Consider the following 18,442-nt stretch of genomic DNA (forward strand, 5'->3'; position numbering starts at 1 on the left):
GGCGCTCCTGCCCGCTGACGCAGCCGGCGAGAGCAGAGGCGAGGCAGCGCCGCTCCGCCCGGCAGCACCGCCCCGGCAGGCGCTGCCCCGCTGCCCTCCCTCCCTGCCTGCCGCCGGCCTTCCCGACTGGCAGCGGCTGGGCCGGCGCCGCAGACAGGTGCTCCGGTGCGGGAAGACGTGGTGCCCGAGCCCGCCGGCGGCCGTCAGCGGGGGCAGCGTGAACGCCGAGGCTCGAAGTGCGCCTGGTCCTGCGGGAATTGGTAAGAAACCTTTCTGTTGGTTTGTCAGATGGGATGACCCAGAGCTGCGGCGTGCTCGAGGGGGAGGGCGGCGGGGAAGGGGGAGCCGGACAAAGGTGGGAAGTCTCGTTTCGGTCACATCTGAGAGAAGTGTGGAAGTCGAGGGTTCGAGTCCCCGCGGCAGCCCTTCAGGGAGTGCCTCAGGGCAGCCGCCTCCTCCCCAGGGCTGCCCACCTCCCAGCCCAGCGCCACCCCCCAACCGCCTGCTCCCCAAGATAGCTGTGAGGAGAAAGGAGCTGCTGGTGGCGGGGAAGGGGTGATAAGGGGCAGAGGGTGCTGGTCCCTCCTCAGGCAGCGGGGAGCTTCGGGGGCTGCGGTGCAGGGGTGTGAGGGGACCGGTGGGGGTTTGAAGCGAGAGGCCGGTGCCTTGGGAGGGCAGGTGGGCTGTGAAGCAGGTCAGGGTGACAAGGGAGGGCAGTGGGCTGAATGAGAGGGCTGGATGGCTGCAGGGTGCGGGGTGCGAGGAGGGTATCGCCACTGCCTGTTCTCTGCGTGGTGCTTGGCTTGGCCAAGCCATGTGCGCTGAGGGAGCGGTGCTGAGGCTGCCCCTGACCTGCCGAGGGAGAAGCAGCCCCGCGCCTCCCGTGCAAGATGGGAAACCAGGCCCAGAGGGGAGCCAGCTCCGCAATTGCTATACTCGCTTACCAGGTGGTTTTTTTTTTTTCTTTTACATTTATTCAGGGAAAGGAAAGTTAAGTGCAAATCTTAGGAATGCTGTATTTCTGATAGCCAAAACGAGGCAGTTCTGTGCAAGGGTTGGGAAGTTGTGTCCGTGTCCCTGGCTGCCACGCTGAGGTTCGCACTAGTAGCGCCTGGGTGCCTGGGGGAAGAGTTTCATTGAACCAGAGACCCAAAACCTCCCGTCTCTCTGTTACCCTGCACCTTCCTGCTCTAATATCTTTCTACCTATTTCTCAAGTCACCCAAAGCGTTTTAGCTCTGAGCTTGCTCTCTCGTCTCACCCTTAATCCAGCCTGTACTACCACAAGCTGTATCTTGCAAGTTTGCCACGTCCCTAGCTGTTGTTTAGCTGCCTCTGCTGTGCCTGTCCTCCTCCTTTCTGTCTCCTTCGGCATCCCCACTGGCTGTGAGCATTACTTAGCTTCTGGCTGATGCTATACCAGCTAAACTGGTGGCTCTTGCAGTAGAAGTACAGATGGGCTCCTGTTCCAGCTGGGCTTTCCAAAACCTGAATGCCTCGTTAAATCATTTCAAGGGGAGCAGGCAATGTGAGTTCAGACTCTGTTTTGCCAAGGAGGAAATCAAATCCAATTTCTCTTTTCCTCTGTAGCTATTCTGATCACTGGGTTTGGTTATAAAAAGTAATACTCTTGAATCTATCTTTGGAAGTCTGAGGTTTTTTTCCCCCAAATAAAACTCCTCAGCAAATCTGGCAATACTTAGCGAATTTGAGTGTATGACGCTTAGAGTTCAGAAGTAAGGAATCAAAAGTACAGTTGGGGAAAAAGTTTTACTTAAGCTTAAAGATAATAATTAGGGGAAAAAAATATCTATTTCTAGTTTCCCTGCCTGAATCTTCAGAAACTTTGATATTTAACATTATTAGGCATAGTTAACCTGAAAAATAACATGCTCTAAAAGCAAAGATTTTCTTTTTGTGAAAGGCAGAACCAGGATTTTTTGCTTATTTCTCTTTCTTGACATCTTTTCTTCATTCTTTCAGCACCTGGCCTCATGTTCATTTTATATGCCATTTCAAATTTGTAAAATAATAATTTCTGAGCATTTGTTTTACGGTGTCGTGTCGTCTGTGTCTGTGTCACGTCCCGTCCACCACCTCACCCCCACCCCCCGCCCCAAATGCTTTCTTAAGCATATCCTTTTTTCTGATTCTGCCTCCCTGTTGGAAGTTTGCTTTTAAAAGGTTTCATTTTTGTGTAATTGCATTTGAACATTCGTCACATTGTTTTGCTTGCATATTTTTACTTTAGTGATTTTTTTTTAAGCTTTTATTTAAAGAGCTAGTAATTGTGTCATAAGAGACTGTGGGAGTAATGGTCTGTCCAATATTCCCTTGAAAATCAAGACATTCTAATGGTTCTCTTGCTTAAACAGTTACTTTGCTTGTGATCACTTGAAAGAGCAAATGCCACCGCCACCCCGCCACCCCCGAACATTTAGGTGCATAAAGGCCTTTAAAAATTACAGTCCAAAGTGCCACAGTAGAGCAGTGACTGAGGTGCTTAAAAACAATGCAGGGAGCCCAGTACAGAAAAGAGACAAATGTTTATCAGCTCAAAACGCTAGAGAAGGTGAAATGTGCCCTTTTGAATACTTAGGATACTTTTGGTGATAGAGCATTACTTTTTATTAAACAAAGGAGTTTTGCAACATCTGCCGTTTGAACATTTGTAATCATATTTTTTTACCAAATCTTTGACAGGGATATCTGGAGTTCCCTGGCTAGGTGGAGCTGTTTCTGTGGAACTGAAAGGTTCACTTATTTATTTACCCACAAACGGAAGACAGGATGTGCAATTGCCATCAAGCTCCCCATCTGTTACCTTGCCAATAGCCTGCACACCTACAATACCCATGTTAATTCAAATATAGCAAATGCTGTTGCAGTAATCTTACTAATTTTATTGACATTCCAACTTTTTCACAATAAAAATACCAAATACGAAGACAGATCCTGTGTTTCTGGGTGCTCCCCCTCTTTCTGATCTTTCTGTGTCTTTCTGCAGTCCTGTCTTTGTACAGTGATGTTGATGGGACAAAGAAGTGGATGTCAAGAAAAGAGCAAGAAACTAGAGCTGGCACTAAGTGAGACAATGAAGGCAGAAGCAAAAGTACAAAATAATGAAGAAGAAGCCGAAGAGCTGAAGGCCAAAGACCAGAGGCTAGCATCAGTCTTTGGTGTGGCAGACTTAAAAAATGGTAATAATGTTTTGTCTATTCTTCACTCTCGTATTTTCTGTTCCTAGTGCCTGCTGTTCCATTCTCTGTCCTTAGGCTTCATTTTCTCTTACTCTTTACCTCTTCACTGAGGAGTATACAGATGATTCTCATTTTGCCCTGCCAAGTAACCATTTTGGTGTTTTGGGAAGGGATTACAGGAGGATCTGAGAGCTTTTTCCCATTTTAAGTCTTTAAATTGTCTATTGCAGCTGAAAATATCTAGCTGCTGGCCCTGTCACTTTCCAAACACAGCCGACATTGCTTCTGGATTTGTTAAACCATGGAATAGGCCCTAGTTATTCTACTGCATCACTAGATTGGCTTATCAAAAGCTGTCATCAGTATTTCAGGTGTACGTACTGTTCCATCCCAGCTATAGCCCACCCTCACCGCTGACTGAATGCATTTCTGAGTTTCTGTTCCATGTCCTCTCTCCCTTTAGTGCTGACTTCAGAAAAAAACCTGATTTCTGACCATGCTTACTTCTACTGCTTTGAGGCACAGAATACACAGTCTTTTTAGATGCATTGTGAGCAGCTGTGACTTGCTTTTTCCACTTCTCTCAGGCTAGTTCCTTTCTTTGAAACTGAGACAAAGAACACCAGAGGTAGGCTGAAGGGGAAACTTGAAGCCTGTGTGGTGGACAGCTAGCTTGTGGTCCCGCATGTAGCTCTTTGTTTTGTTACTATGCTTGGCTGTGTAAAAGTCTGAATAAAAATCCTCATACAGGCAGCCTTTGACTTCTGCTTTATTTTATGTTTAGGTGTGTTACGAGAAGACTGAAAATAAAGGAACTGGGAGACATCTGAGTTTCCTGATCCAGGCTTGCTTTGATTTTTCTTGTCAGTTGCCAAACAAAAATAGGTGTTACCTGCTTGAGTGACATAAGAATAGATTGAACACTTTCTCAGATCTGACCAAGATGCTGGGCCTGTACACTGAATGGCTGAATACGTGCAAAAGGAGTTAGCTGCTTCTAAGTAATTTTCACTTTCTTTTCTTGTACCTATCTGCAGGCCTCACTTCATCTTTTTCTGTGCCTACAGGAGCTATTGGACTATACAACGTTGGACAGAGCTGCTGTCTGAACTCTCTGCTCCAAGTGTTCTTCATGAATATACACTTCACAGGGATACTTCGAAGGTACCACCTCTGCGAGCTACTTGAGATACTTCCATTGTTGCTGTGTTGTTTCCATTCCTTTTTTTCATATAGGATGTACATTTGAAGGCTTGGATCATAGAGGTGCTAGCAAGGTACTTTCAGATCACTCAGCAAGGTCTCTGCCTTATTGTGTCTGTCATATACAGACTAGGGCCTGCAAAAGTAGAAGTTGCAGTGTTCTGACTTGTCATCTATGATTCATGTGCTGTTTGCACACTGGTAAGCTGCAGTCTTGAGCTAAGTCCTTATGACTTATATCTCTCTTTTTCCATAACATGGTATGAGTTTATTCCAGGTGTACTCATAGGCTGTTAAAACTAAAGGATGTGTCATGTACAGCCATATCCACTATTAATTTTTTAACTTTAAGTGTGTAAATATAAACATATTGTTATCCATAGCCTCTGGCACCTGATAGTCCTGGCTAGCACTTGATAGAGATGAGTAAGTATTGTTGCAGATAGAAAATAAATAGTGTTATTTTATTTTGCTTGACTGTGCTCCCTGCTTGTTTGTGAGGAAGATTTAGTCTTCTACCTCCCTACCAACCACACTAATAACTGGTTTCATTTGTCTTCAGTTTACTCAGTTCGCTGCAGCTTTAATCATCTAAGTGGATCATTCCTATTAAGTCCTCCTTTCTCCAGATTTCTTACATGCTCACCATTGTGCAGAGGGGGAGGAAGACAAGTTACAGACATGCAGAGATGAGAAGTGTCATAAATGGGCAAAGCTAAATAATGTAGACAGTAGGTTACCATTGCTATTTGAAGAAAGACTTGGAAAAAAACTGTGGACTGCAATAAATTGAGGGTGGATAAAGAGCTTTCCAGCTGGCATATAGTTGAAATACAAAAATTGTGATATACAGGCCCATGAAATTTTGAGGGTGTGTTGAGAATGAAGTTGTGAACAGGTGGGAAGTAAAAACAGCTCTGGAACTGTCTGTAACTAATGTTATTTCTAAAGCCCAGGAAGCATTTCAGGTCCTGCTCGGTTTGCCCCTTATTCAGGAACAGACCAGCTTCAAATTGTGGCCTTTTACTTTAGAACTGTCTGCCTGCATTGTGGAATGAGCTAGTGCAGGTGTCTGCTTTCCCTTTTTCCTTCTTTTGCTGGAAACATGTCCATTCTGGTTCCTCTTGAGCTGCTATCTGTGCTATCTGCCTCTGCTCCTTCAGGTGTGATGTCTAATATTTCTCCATTGTACTGCGTGATTACTGGTCACATTGCTGCTTCTCTTTATAGGATCACAGTGCCACCATGTGCTATGCAGAAGAGGAGGAATGTCCCATACCAAATGCTCTTGCTGTTGGAGAAGATGCAGTGTGGCAAGCAGAAAGCTGTGTCTCCCATAGACCTTGCTTGCTGTCTTTCAGAATACAGAGTGAAATGTAAGCAGTGCTGCCTCATGCCCACCTCTGTCTGCAGACCAGGGATGTTAATTATCAAGTATTAAGCAGTGCAGACTTTGACATCTCGTTCAGAGGTTCAGAAATATGAGGAGTTAGGTACATGATGATGTAGTGCTCTTTATAGCTGCCTCTCAGTTGTGAGTGAGATGCTGTGTCTTGGGGGGGAAAAAAGACCTTGCCCAATATCCTTGATGATGTCTAAAGGGTGGGAAAACTGTCAAACTCCTAGAAGACTCAGCTACTGATACTGGCCAGAGGGAAAAGGCTGTGCAGGGCAGAGAGAGGACAACCTGTAATGCTATACTGGCATGATAATAGTGAAACAGCCGCTGTTTCTTAATAGAAGGAAGGGATCATGCTGAAAAGATACTGAGGTCATCCAGATTTCCAAGGGTAGAAACCGTATCCTTCCTGTTCCTTGTTATAAGGGCAGAGAGAAGAATTTTCTGGTTTAACCTCCCACCTGGGCAGTGTCCCAAAGGAGAGAGATTGTTAAATGCACAGGCATTAGGTGACAGGTGACAATGGGATGCTGAGGGTCTATTTATGTGCAGAAATACACATGTATATCCAAATGCCCTGATCTTTTATCACATAAAAGCTAGAACAGGACAGCACTGAAAGGGACAGATGCTAGCCAGCTCAGACTTGTGTTAAGGAGGAACATGAGATAACCTGAGTGTTTTCTGTTTGCATCATTTTCTACCCTGAGACTGAATGGCTCTGCAGTACGCCTTCACTCTTCCAGTTAGAGATGCCCAAAGAGAGTTTGTAAAGCTCGACAGTTTCCCACGTTGTCCTTCTGCTTTAAAATTCAGGTGTGGCTCATATAGTCCTGTATCCCAGCAATTGATGCTTTACCTGAATCACAGATGTGCTGTTAGACATGAGGAAAGGTATATTTTCTGAGCTTCATTTAGTCAGGGATGTCTGTAATCTTACTAGCACCCAGCTGAAGCCCCTGCAGACTTGCAGGGAAGTTGAAAGCACTTCCACCTCAGGGTGGGTTTTGTTGGATTATTCCATAAAGCTTGTTTCACCTATGATCAAGTATAGAGGTAGTCCACAAATACCGAGATTTTGCTAAACTATGTGTAGTTTTTACACAGTTCCTAAATCTTGAGTTCATGGGCTGAGAACATCAGTTCTTCACGTTCAAGGGGATGGATTTCCCCCCCTTCCTCTGAATTCAGTCTTGAGGCAGTTCCCTGCTGAGCCATTTGAAGCAAGCTGTGGCTGTATCCCACCATCTTAGGTTTCTTAATGTGCCAGTTTAGCCAGAGTGTAAAGCCAAAGCGTGATGTTACTACATCCTTGGCTTCCTGTGCTGAAACTGTGTGCTTTTTCCCTGGGTAAGAATCAAGGGGATTATACCATTCTGTGGATGAGACATATAGATAGGCCTCGCTATCATTTTTGTCTCAGCACTCAGGAGTGTTACAGCCTTAGCGAGGGGCTGGGGGAGGCAAATCTATGCAGTAACGAGGGTGAAAAAGAGAACAGAATCTTCCCCGTATTGTTTCTAAGAAGAACTCAAACAAATGTAACCCTCAACTCAGTGAAGCATCTGAGCCCTGTCCTCTAGTAAGTGTTGGATATACTCTTGACCCTTCATCCAGCGACAAGAACGTGACTTTTGCACTGGGTTGTACAATGGGGCACTCGAGCCCTCTCATCTTCTCTCGCTGCCTGCTCAGGTCACACAGGCACGTTGCAGCTTGTCTCCAATCTAAGCTCTGCCCCTGGCAGGGAGTGGCAAGGCAGCAAGAGACTGGATCTAATGGGGATCAATAAATCTCCCTTTGCTGTCTGTGGGAAATCTGTGCTTGGTGCTATCTATAATACTGATTGAGGCTGTGTTTTCTGTTTGTCCAGTGTTTGTGCAGCATGATGCTGCCCAGCTCTTTCTGAATCTCTGGAACTTGGTAAAGAAGCAGATGAAAAAGCCAGAGCTGGTAAGGACTATCACTGAAACGAACACAAGGTCCTTTGGGCTTTGTCATGTATGGTTTGCTCTGTTTCTTGAATCCTGTTCACTGACAGCTGTCCTAAATGAAATTCTTAAAGTTATCCCCTATTTGGATCTTTCCTTGCATCTTTCAAATGGGAGAGGGAATCCTGATTTCATAGGCTTCAGCATTTTGAATCACAGTTAACCTTTGTTCATCCTACTTTTAGGGCACACCAGGTACTCCGTTCTAATAGGAGAGCTGATTAATAACAAAAAGATTGATAATTTTGCAACACTGAATTTAGTTGTCGTGCATTTCTTTTTTTCCCCAACTTTCTGTAGGCATTTATTGGTGTGTCTTGACACAGCTTCTCCATTCTTTGAATTCAGCCATGTGTATTTCATTGAAATTAGTCAATGTTAGTAAGTTATATATATGACAGTTCCTCCCAGGGAAGCTGCGTAAGGTAAGAGAAAAATGACTCTTCTTCAACCAACTGTCATAGTTTTATTCATACAGAAGACAGGCTTCTGTGACAGTTCCAAACAAAATAGTAAAATTCTGCATCAAAGCAGGTATTTCACTGTCTGATCTTGTTATAGGCTGTGCCTTTCCCCTCTGCTAGGGGATGAGAGGAAGGAGTTGTTCTCCTTTAAATGCTGAGAAGTGCCTTGTCCACATAAGTCAAGCCTTAAAGCAGTAACATTGTGTGAAGTAACCATGTCCACATGGACTTTCCCACCCACAGAGGGAAATACCTCAGCTGTGTTCTTAGTAAACCTAGTTTTGGCTTTTTTTTTACCCCCCAGGTTGAAGAGCTGAGCAATTTGTACACTATCTGTGTACAGGAGCACCTGGCATGTCAGAAATGCTCTTTAGAAACAAAGAGGAACAGCAACATGTTAACTCTTCCACTCCCGGTGTTGGATTCCAATTCTCATGCGCTGAGGACTCTGGTAAGTTCAGTGGCAGCACTGTTTCCTTAGGAAGAAGATTCCCTTCTGTTCACTGTGGGAGCCTTCTCCTTGCAGCACTGGTGTCTCCTGGGACTCATCTAGAATCTCTGCAAGAATCTCCACGGGGTGCCTGGGACTTTGGAGTCATCTTGTCTCATTCACATTTCTTTGTTTTGAGGGGTTCTAGATTTCTCAAACAATTTGTTTGATTTTGAGGGATGGAAAATAAAGTCCTTGTTAAAAAGAATGTTAACTATATACTTTGCAAGACTCAGAGACTCATTACTGCAGTGATGTGTACCTGTGAGACTTTAGGTACCACAGTGAGGCGCCCTAGATAACTGGTAATCCCTGGCCAGACGCGCTACATTTGACAAGCGCGGTGTGTTCTTTTACTGTTAAATCAGTGCTGCTGTTTGATAGCTAGATACAGCAGTGATGTAGGTGCTATGTAGGTGCTGCCACAGATAGACACTGGATTTTTCAGGTGACAGTGGACCATTGGACCATATTTATTTTCTGATTACTTTATACTGTCTCAGCCTAAAGGAACCTCTTTCAAAATCTCTAAGGCTTTGAAGCAGGTATAACAGATACTTACATATCAATGTATTTTTTGTGGAAAATGTGGAACACTTTTTTTTTTTTGGTAAAAAAAATATTATTTTTCTTCTCTTTTTTTTCTTTTCCATCGAATGTAATCACACAAGCAGCTAAAAATAGGGTACCTTTTTTTATGCTGCTAGGCAATCTTTTGTCCTTTGAATAAATATGCCTTTTGTAGCTTTGCTGTTTGCTTGTACCCTGGGAAGCAAAGTAGAAATAGAAATCTAGCTTGAAGGAATTTGGTTCAAAGAAATATCCTCTGACTTCTTAGGAGAAATGTCTGCAATACTTTTTCCATCCAGAAGAGCTGACTGATCACAACATGTGTTTCTGTGAACAGTGTGGAAGGAAGACACCTTTTCTGCAGGTAATCAGAGAATTATGTCCCCATATATCTCTTATACCCAGAACTCCCTTTAGGACTGGTAAGGATTGGGGAAGTACTCAAACATACCAGTTTAAGAGATCAGCAACTCAAAGATTTGTCAGCCATGGCAGTGTCAGCCAGATACAAACTTCATGCATCTTTCTTGTTAGTTGTAGATGTAGCTTTAGCAACAAAAGAATGCTTTCATGGGTTTTAATGTAAGTTACCAAGGGACGTAGCATTTCTGTGCCAGTGGAAAAGCTTCTATTATTATATTGCGTTTCCACTGTGGGGCTTTGCACTGCTGCATAGTTCCAGGGGTAGGCAAGAATATGTTACTGGAGCTGTGCATACACATAAAAGTAGGATATTGTAGGGTGATTTCCTTTCTTCCCTGCTCTCCACTGGGCTGCCCATTTTTTGCAGTGTTCTCTGCTAGCTGCTGAATTAACTGTTTCATGAAGAGGCAAGTGCATTGAAGAGAGAGGTGTGTGAGGGAGACTGCTTCAGCTCAAGGCTTGGAGGGGACTTTCCATAACATTTCCACCATTGGGCCTCCTCCAAGGCCATGGTGCATCCATATGTTTTGGTGGAAGTCATGGCAGCAGAAGTAATATCAACAAAGGCAGGGCTGGAAGGAATGAACTGTCAGCTTGGTGTCCTTCACAGAGCTCTAGTGGCCACACATCACAGGGAAGTTGGCTTGCCTCCTCAGCCACCTAGTGCTACCCACCTAGAGTTAAGAAAGCAGATGAGAAATGAAGTAGCCCTTGGGACACCCAATGCTGAGTGCTGACCACGCTGAAGTTGAGAAACTTGGTTATCACAGCTGTGTTACATATGTGTGTCTCATGTGCAGATGAGCTACAAACGTTTGACATCTGCTCTCTGGTGGAATTGGCAGTCATTCACGCTGGCACTGGCTGGTCCTCATGCTACATTCACTGGGTGGCAATGGCTGCTTCCACCCCACCTCCCCAGGGTTTGTTTCTTAGTTTTCAATGGCATTATTTATTGCTTTACAGAGCATGAAGCTAGTCCATCTGCCACAGACTCTGACCATACACCTAAAGCGCTTCTGCTTCGAAGAATCGGCCTACATTCACAAACTTAGTCACTGTCTGCCGTTCCCACAAGACCTTGATTTCAATGCAGTCTTGACAGAAAATCAGTGCCAAGCAGATGACAGTGAAAAGGTAAGATACTCCTAATGCCCTTTTTAAAAAGGGCAGATTTTCTTCTCCCTTCTGCTCAAGTCTCTTAAAAACTTAAGAGATCACACCAGTTCTTGCCTCAGTTCAAAGCACCCGTCTTAAAAATGTATGTCTTGGGCTTTACCTGTGCCTGGTGTTGTCTTGCATCCTATGGTTTTAACTGGTTCAGGCATTATTCAACTTTCTGTGTTCAGATTAAATCACCAAAGGCACCACAACTGAAGCTTTCTGCCATAAGGAGAAAAAACAGGCTTAAAAAAAAAAATCCCTTTTTTCTGAGAGTGTTTAGTGTAACCATTTTCTTCCATTTCTAAATGTGCTAAAGAAAAGATGCAAACACAGTTCATTTGGGTGACCAAATCCAGACATTGTAAACAGTGTCTTAGAGGCATCTTCTGTCCTGTGGTTCAGCCTCCAGTGCAAGATGGCCTCAGTGAGCAGCAAACCTACTGCTTGGCTCGCGTCACCAGTCCAAGACGGAGGAAGTCCATTCCTGGAAGTTTCCCATGCAGTGGTGTTTGCTGCAGAGCTAAGGTTAGCCGAGAGATGATGGCTTTGCCAAGCAGCTGAGAGTGACCTGCCGTATTGTAGATCTGTTCCCCTAACTGAGAAATAACAAGGGAAAGTGGCAACAGCAAAACCTCATTGGTGCAGTGTTGGCTGCAGTGTAACTCCTTTGCTGCCCCTTTGCAGTCCTACTGTCTTTTTCACATTCCTGTGATCTCCAGGGAGACTGTCAGCCCATAGCTGGCAGGCAAAACTCTGAAGGTAAGAGTGAAAACGGCAGGATCCTCAAGGCCAATCTAATCTTTCTCCTTTTTCCTTATGAAACACACATTCTTGCTGTCCTGGCTGCTGCTTCTCTTCAGCCAATGGAAAATGAGAATTGCTGCACTAAAAGTTACTCTTTGTGGCTCTTCACAGGCTGCCTGGCAGTACGAGCTTTTTGCTGTTATTGCTCATTCAGGATCAACTAGTTGTGGACACTACTGTGCCTATATTCGAAGTCTCACAGAATGTAAATGGTATTGCTTCAATGATTCTGAGGTTTGCCAGGTGAGGAGACAAATCCATGTTTCTTTTGTAGCTTCCTGGACACTCCTCCAGGTCTCATTCAGTCAGACTGACTGCTAATTAAAGAGAACCAGGAAAGAAAACTGAAGCTGCAGAGCTTTGTGCACTTCGTCCTCTGCTACAGCATACTCTGAGCTGTGGGCAAAGCATCTCTAGCTTCTGTACTAAACAAGGCCTCAGGTTCTGATGTGAGATTTGCAGAAGCAGCCATTCCCTGTATGCCCTACTTTATGTACTCTAGATCTGTTTAATGTATGTCTTCAGAAGAGGTAAAAGAACTGTTCTTCGTTGAAGGATAAAAGCAATAAACCAATTTATTAAAAGGTGTTTAGCTCTTGGAAGTACAACTTAGACCATTCTTATGAGAATTGCTGTGCTGTCATCACTATGTGTCCATCTGCTAAGAGTTTTTACCAGCTGCCTCTTGTGTGTTTTTCTTCTCTAGGTATCATGGGATGATGTTAAATGCACCTATGGACACTCCAACCTCCACTGGTAAGCAAACATGTCTCTGTTTTTACCTAATGCTGCTCTAGGGTTTGGAATGAGGGTAGCAAGGAGAGGGATGACAAATGGTTTGAACTGCATATTGCCTGGGATGTACTGGGATGCAGGAGGGTAGAAGAGGCATCCTTGTATTCTAGTTACTCTGATGTGACTGTATATGACTATACCAGGAGCCTGCAGGATTACTGAGGAGTCACAAATGGGACTGCCAGAGTAGTCTTGTTACTTACGATTGCTGCTTGGACCCTATATCTGGACTGAAGTCAGATATGTCAGTCAGGATTCCTCCATGCTTTGTATTTTGATCCATCATAAGAGAATGAGCCATGGAGGCAGATAATCCCGTCTACAAGCTATACCACTGCCAGGGAGTCAGCTTTATATGCTGCCTCAGGACCAGTGGAGAGGGATGGTGCAGTTGACCTAAATGTCAAAAAGCTAAGCAGGAACAAACCTGGGAGGTTACTTACAACCTAGATCTTCATACATACATCATCTTTTGTTTTTCTTTGCTTCCACAGGGGAGAAACAGCCTATCTCTTGATTTACATGAAAAAACACCCTCAGTAGCCTTATCCAGGAGTATCAGAATGTCTTGGGAAGCTGTATGTTGTCCGTGGAGCTTAGCACCTCTGTGCCAGTGTGGATGTGTCCAAACGTTCCACAGGAAAGACATTCTGCACTAAGTGACTTCTGCCTTCACATTTATTTATTAGGAAAGTGCAGGGGTTGCACCTAGAAACATTTTCTTTCATACATTTTGATATTTATGTGATTCTATATATTAATTTCCTCTTAAAAGATAGTAAAGTTAATCCTTGTCTCTGCTGACTTTACCGGTTTCTGTAATGCTGATTCCTAGATTCCAGGGAAGATTTGGCCTGAAAACCTGTGTGATGTTCCAGGGAGGCATATGATATGGCTGGAGAGCTGTGATAGCCATATCTAGCCAGTAAGACTGTAAGAGCCTGAGACTTACTCGGCCCTTTTAGCACCATGTTAGATGCCGGCAGGCTGGGCAGGGGCACCCCAAAAGTCTTGAGAAACAGCTGGAACAGGGACCAGGACCCTTATGACACATGCACCAGTGGTGTTTACTCCTTAAAACCTTCCTGAAAATGAATCGCTGCAAGGCTTGAGATGTGTTTGAAAGATGGTGTCAGCGTAAGGAGGTATTTTTAAATCAGGAGCTATTGTAGTAGTTCTGCAAGGTGAGTTTGTATATATTTATACAGGTGATTATTGTTTTAGCATGCTTATCAGGCATATGTATGCATTTTCTTTCCTGTATAGAGGAAAATATTCAGAGTAACAGAGATTCTGAAGCCAGCTAGTGATTTTGCACAATACAATCCATACACTGTAACAAGAGGAGAAGTGAGATGCCTTGATGTCCTTGAACTTTTGGGATTTTCCTTTAGTACTTTAGTACTTTAATACAAGCCAGCTGCAATTGTCTTGCTCTCTCCCTTCCTTCTCTGCCCATAGAGTGGAAATGTCCCTCAAGCAGGAAGTGTTCTGAAGAGAACAATTTTATAAAGAGAGTGAGTTATTTTAAAATTTGTTGAGTCCTGTCACTCTGTGCTGTTGGTTCAGCCCGTGCTCCCATGGCAGGACCACAAAGCTGGAGGGAAAATCTAGAGTGCTAGAAAGGAAGGTGGTAACGTAACAATCAGAAGAGTGTTCTAAAAGTTCATTGCAAGACTTGGCTGTGAGGAAAGTTAAAAACTTCGGTTATGATGCTTTTAAAGCTCTTGTGGTAAGTCTTGGTGTACCACAATCTGTGAAAGGATCAGTGATTCTAGTAGTTTGAGATCTAAAAGTACCTTCTAGCCTAATGTATTATTTGACTGTATCTTTACAAGGGTGCTATTTTTGTGAGACTGAGCACATTTTAAAATTACTAGTTTAGTTATAATAGCAACTATATATAACCTACTTTAATTTTGCTAATGGTGAATTTGTTCCCAAATCATGTCCGTTTTCTGTCGATACATGGAAGGTAAATTGAGAAATCTTGGAGCATAGCTGCAAAATTTATGATCTAGCAGGTATTGATTTCACTGTACTAGCAAGGTCCATTATTCTGTTCAACTCTTTCTGTATTTGTACTGTTCGTGCTGCATTAAAAAAATTCCCAGTGTATTGTTTGTCACCAGTATGAGGCATTTTCAGCTTCTTCACCTTTGGGAATGGGTTACACTCTTTCTAAAGCACCTTGCAGTGGGTGAGTGAGAAAACCAAGTTCCTGTCTGCTTTATCCAGCACTGTGTATTTGTGAAGTAGCTGAAAGATGGTGCACTTCCTGAAATGGAGAAGTTAATGGGTTAAGAGGCTGAGAAGACTTCTAATTTGATACAACCTGAAATTTAAAACCAAGCTAGGTGTATGAAAGATGCCTCAAATGTGTCATAACCTTCCAGGTATCTTAGCAATTGCTTCTTGATGGATGACATATATGAAGGATCTTTTCAGTCAGTATCTCAATGAAAAGTAGTCAATGTTTTTTGAATAAACTAGTATGGGATAAATTCACTACAAATAAGTGTTGTGGATTATTTTTGGTGTGTTTTTCCTAAACACCGTAAACACAGGTGGCAGGCTACAGGCCATATGCACAGAGGTTGTGTGCTCAGGTTAAGTATTCAGGCTAAAGCTGCTGCTGATGTTTAGCTCAACAGCCAAGGAAAAAAGGCTAAACCTTCCTGCCAACTTCGTCCTTGTGCTGGAGACACAACAGGTTTATTGTCAAGTTTGCCATCACGTGAGCTTATATTACTTCCAGATCCTTATGGGCCGTGGAAGGAGCAGAAGGGCATGCAAACTGCATTACATATAGATTTAAAAACTCTGCCTGACTGAGCTGCTTTTGCAAAAAGTCACCATGGCTGCCTGTGTGTCCACAGCAAAGTTTAGTCTTACGCCGTATAACTGCCTAAGGATGATTTTAGCTAAGTGCATGGGATTCAGTGCTAGTGTACTGACAGACAGTTACAACATGGAGACTGGTTACAACATTGAGTACACCTCGCCCAGGGGCTGGCTACTGAAAAGCACTACCTGAATTTCTGCCAGAAAGAAAGTTTTCTGCCATAGAAGCACTGCAAGGGAATCTGATTATATGCCCTGTGTTTGAGTCACTGTGTGAATGAAGCCTAGCACAGACAGTAAGGGTTGAAAAGCCAGGTAAAGCCAGTAGTACGTGTGTGGAGAGATTATTCCAAGTCCTGGTAACTCTTCCTGTCTGTTTTTTGTTTGTTTTGGGATTACCCTATCTTAAGGGAAGGAGCAGTAGCAAAATACATGTGCTCTGCTTCATATCTGACAGACCCCTCCTCAGATTCAAATATTCCCTACCTTCAAGAAACACAGAAAAATGGAAGAAATAAATATATGTAATAATAAATATCACATGCATGTATAATCTCTAAAAGTTGAATGTTGTAAATCCAAAAATTTTACATGAAAATAAAGGAGAAATAATTTTTGATCCTTTCTTTCCAGTATCATTTCACTTTACAAGAGTCACTTACCAACTAGTTATCATCGCTATTTACACAAAAGCGCTGCACATGAGACTTAAGTTTGAAAAGGACCTATTCTAATACAGATTTTAAAATGTGGGTTTATAAAACTGTAGTTACTCTAAACTACAATGACAGGTGTAAATCACATTAGGACTTCACGTTACTACTGATTTTAGTAGTAATGGCTTTACTGATAATTTTGTGGATCACAATAACTGTTGTGTGTCATAGATTCCAACAGCAGATCCCATGGTAGTATTTCCTGCAGGGGAGTGGTGGTAGTTTTAAGTCCTCAAAGGCATCTTGCAATAGGTTAAACCTGTGCTGAACAGATCCTCTCACTGGCAGTTGCTGCCTTTTTCTGCCCCCTGGGAAGAGCTTCCGCGTTTGGCCCCCTGGAAGCCAGCCACTACTGGCCTCTCACTTGCCCCTGGCATTTCCTACAGTGCTGCCTTTTGGGCAGCTTTGCCTTACTGGTCTCCTGTCCTTAAAGCCAAGTTTCTAGTCCTGCCCTGGCTGAGGCCCGTGCTTGTCCCAGGGATGTTTTGGTGATGCCAAGCTGGGACTGGCATTGCCAGTCACGTCCGTGCTGGTTTTTCTTCTGTAACACGGCTTGGGCTTGAAGCTGTGAGCGGAGAGCAGCACCTTCCTATCAAGTGCAAACAAACCTCAAACATCTTTTGAAGGTATTCTGTGAAACTATTAGTTTTTAGAAGAGAGCTGTTTAGCTCTGTCTCCATGCTGTTTCCCACATGGCCGCCTTATATTTTATCAGCTTCAAGTCGGCAGGCTCAGCGCTGTTTGCACCTGCCTGTGGAAATGTGCCCAGGAGTCACCAACGCTTTAGAGACCGTCATAGATAACAAAAACTTCTGACATAAGTGAAGTAAAAAAAATTTAAGAGAAATGCTTTGGAGCTAAATCTACCTAATTTAAAGAAGTCATCAGTGCTGCAAAAACTGACCAAGGGCTTAAAAATACAGGCAAATCGAATGAAGACCTTTGCACAGGCTTAAGAAATACTCTGAGCTAATGACTGTTTTCCTAAATAGGCTAATGACTGAAATTTCTGCAGCTGGTGGGATACAGTTTGATTCAGTATGAAAATGTGCTTTGCTGTGCAGGGATTGCCAGAGCAGGGAATGGGATAATGTTCCTGTTATGGGGGGCATAGGCAGAGTGGAGGCCGAGGAATGAGAAGAGTCCCTCTCATTAGGGAGGCAGCTACATGTCACCGAAGGACAGGAGACATGACAGCTGACTAGAAAGCCAACACATTGTTAATCTACATTAGTTTCTGCAATGAGCTGGAGTGAATTTCTTCCCATCCTTGGTTGCAGACCAGCTGTACAGGTACCTCAGCAGTCCCTGTGACCAGGTGTGGAATTATTAGTAAAATTACTAAGTTTTATATGAAAAACTTAGCATTGTTCATCCATTAAGGAAAAGTCTAAAATCTAAGAGCTCTGAGGATGGGACACAGCTGCAGCAGACATGCGAGGAATCCACTAACACAGCAACTCCCTGCAACATACATAGAGAGTGGAGAGGAGTGGAGACTCCGTGGCCGTGCTCTGTGATGATAACTGGGAAGAAATAGTCCTCCAGAACTGGTAAGCAGCCCATATGGTCCCCTGAGCCAAAAGTTTTTTGAGACCTTGCCAAAGTGCTACCCTTTTGTGAACTTTGCTCATTTTAGTGTCATTTTAATACCAAAACACACCTCCGTCCTGAAGGCTACCCAGCTCCGAGGTGTGACCACTCCTCTTTGAGTCTGAGTCCTCAATTTCTTGTAAACTATACCTTTAAACGTGAAGCGAGAAAAATTTACACCAATCATGATAAAAGGTATGTATGACTACAGTCACTCAAACTCCACCTTGAAGGTAGAAAGGATATAAAAACAGCCAGGGAAATGGGGAATTTTTGGGAGGAGATATCACCGTGAGCAAGTCAAGGGAAACTCCATCTCAGACTGCCTCTGACTACCGGGATTGGCCGGTGGGCTGAGCCTTGCTTCTCCCCCCTTGGGACGCCTTGGGTGAGATTTAGACTAAGCGCTTTTCTTGGGAATCTTAGAAATCTCTCTAGAGAGTTACTCCCTAACATTTATAGCCAGGCTGTATTATTTATAATCTTTTCATGCATTTTATACTTAATAGCGTCATATTTTCCTGTGCTTTCTTGCAGGCACTATCACGATAATCCAAAAAACCTATATATTTGTTGCACAAATAAAACTGTACTCTTTAAGTAGCCAGTCATCAGTTTCTCACTGAGCGTGGCTGAACCCCAGAGCGCGGCTGTGCTAGTTCATGAGCATGACCAGACTGAAGGTGCAGACCGCTATTAGTGTATCCAGAATCGTGGTAGTTTATTTTACATATTAAACGTGACTGGACTGGTAGTGGCAAATTGGATACCACTCAGAATTTAAACC

The 18,442-nt window shown here is 43.7% G+C and overlaps 1 protein-coding gene across 4 annotated transcripts; it reads left to right on the plus strand.

Annotated features, from left to right (window-relative positions):
* On the plus strand, nt 1-15,965 carry USP18 (ubiquitin specific peptidase 18). 4 transcript variants are annotated; one of them, XM_027782849.2, is made up of 12 exons: nt 6-260; nt 981-1,094; nt 3,007-3,199; nt 4,267-4,363; nt 5,633-5,778; nt 7,675-7,754; nt 8,561-8,707; nt 9,585-9,680; nt 10,706-10,876; nt 11,819-11,950; nt 12,414-12,463; nt 12,997-15,965. In XM_027782849.2, exons 3-12 carry the CDS (start codon nt 3,025-3,027, stop codon nt 13,043-13,045), a joined length of 1,143 nt encoding a protein of 380 aa, XP_027638650.2. In that variant the 5' UTR covers nt 6-260; nt 981-1,094; nt 3,007-3,024; the 3' UTR covers nt 13,046-15,965. The 4 variants fall into 4 exon arrangements, with proteins under 4 accessions (XP_055664457.1, XP_013152470.2, XP_027638650.2 ...); XM_005234707.4 differs by lacking the exon at nt 981-1,094 and having other exon boundaries at nt 8-260; XM_013297016.3 differs by lacking the exons at nt 981-1,094; nt 11,819-11,950 and having other exon boundaries at nt 5-260.
* Nucleotides 15,966-18,442: the final 2,477 nt, after the last annotated feature.

This window comes from Falco peregrinus, chromosome 6 (assembly GCF_023634155.1).
Source record: "Falco peregrinus isolate bFalPer1 chromosome 6, bFalPer1.pri, whole genome shotgun sequence".
NCBI lineage: Eukaryota > Metazoa > Chordata > Aves > Falconiformes > Falconidae > Falco > Falco peregrinus.

Coding starts and splice junctions, on each gene's coding strand:
- USP18 (XM_027782849.2), top strand. CDS start 3,025: ATGTTGATGGGACAAAGAAGTGGATGTCAAGAAAAGAGCAAGAAACTA. Junction 9,681..10,705: donor GGAAGACACCTTTTCTGCAG/GTAATCAGAGAA, acceptor ATTGCTTTACAG/AGCATGAAGCTAGTCCATCT. Junction 11,951..12,413: donor ATGATTCTGAGGTTTGCCAG/GTGAGGAGACAA, acceptor TTTCTTCTCTAG/GTATCATGGGATGATGTTAA.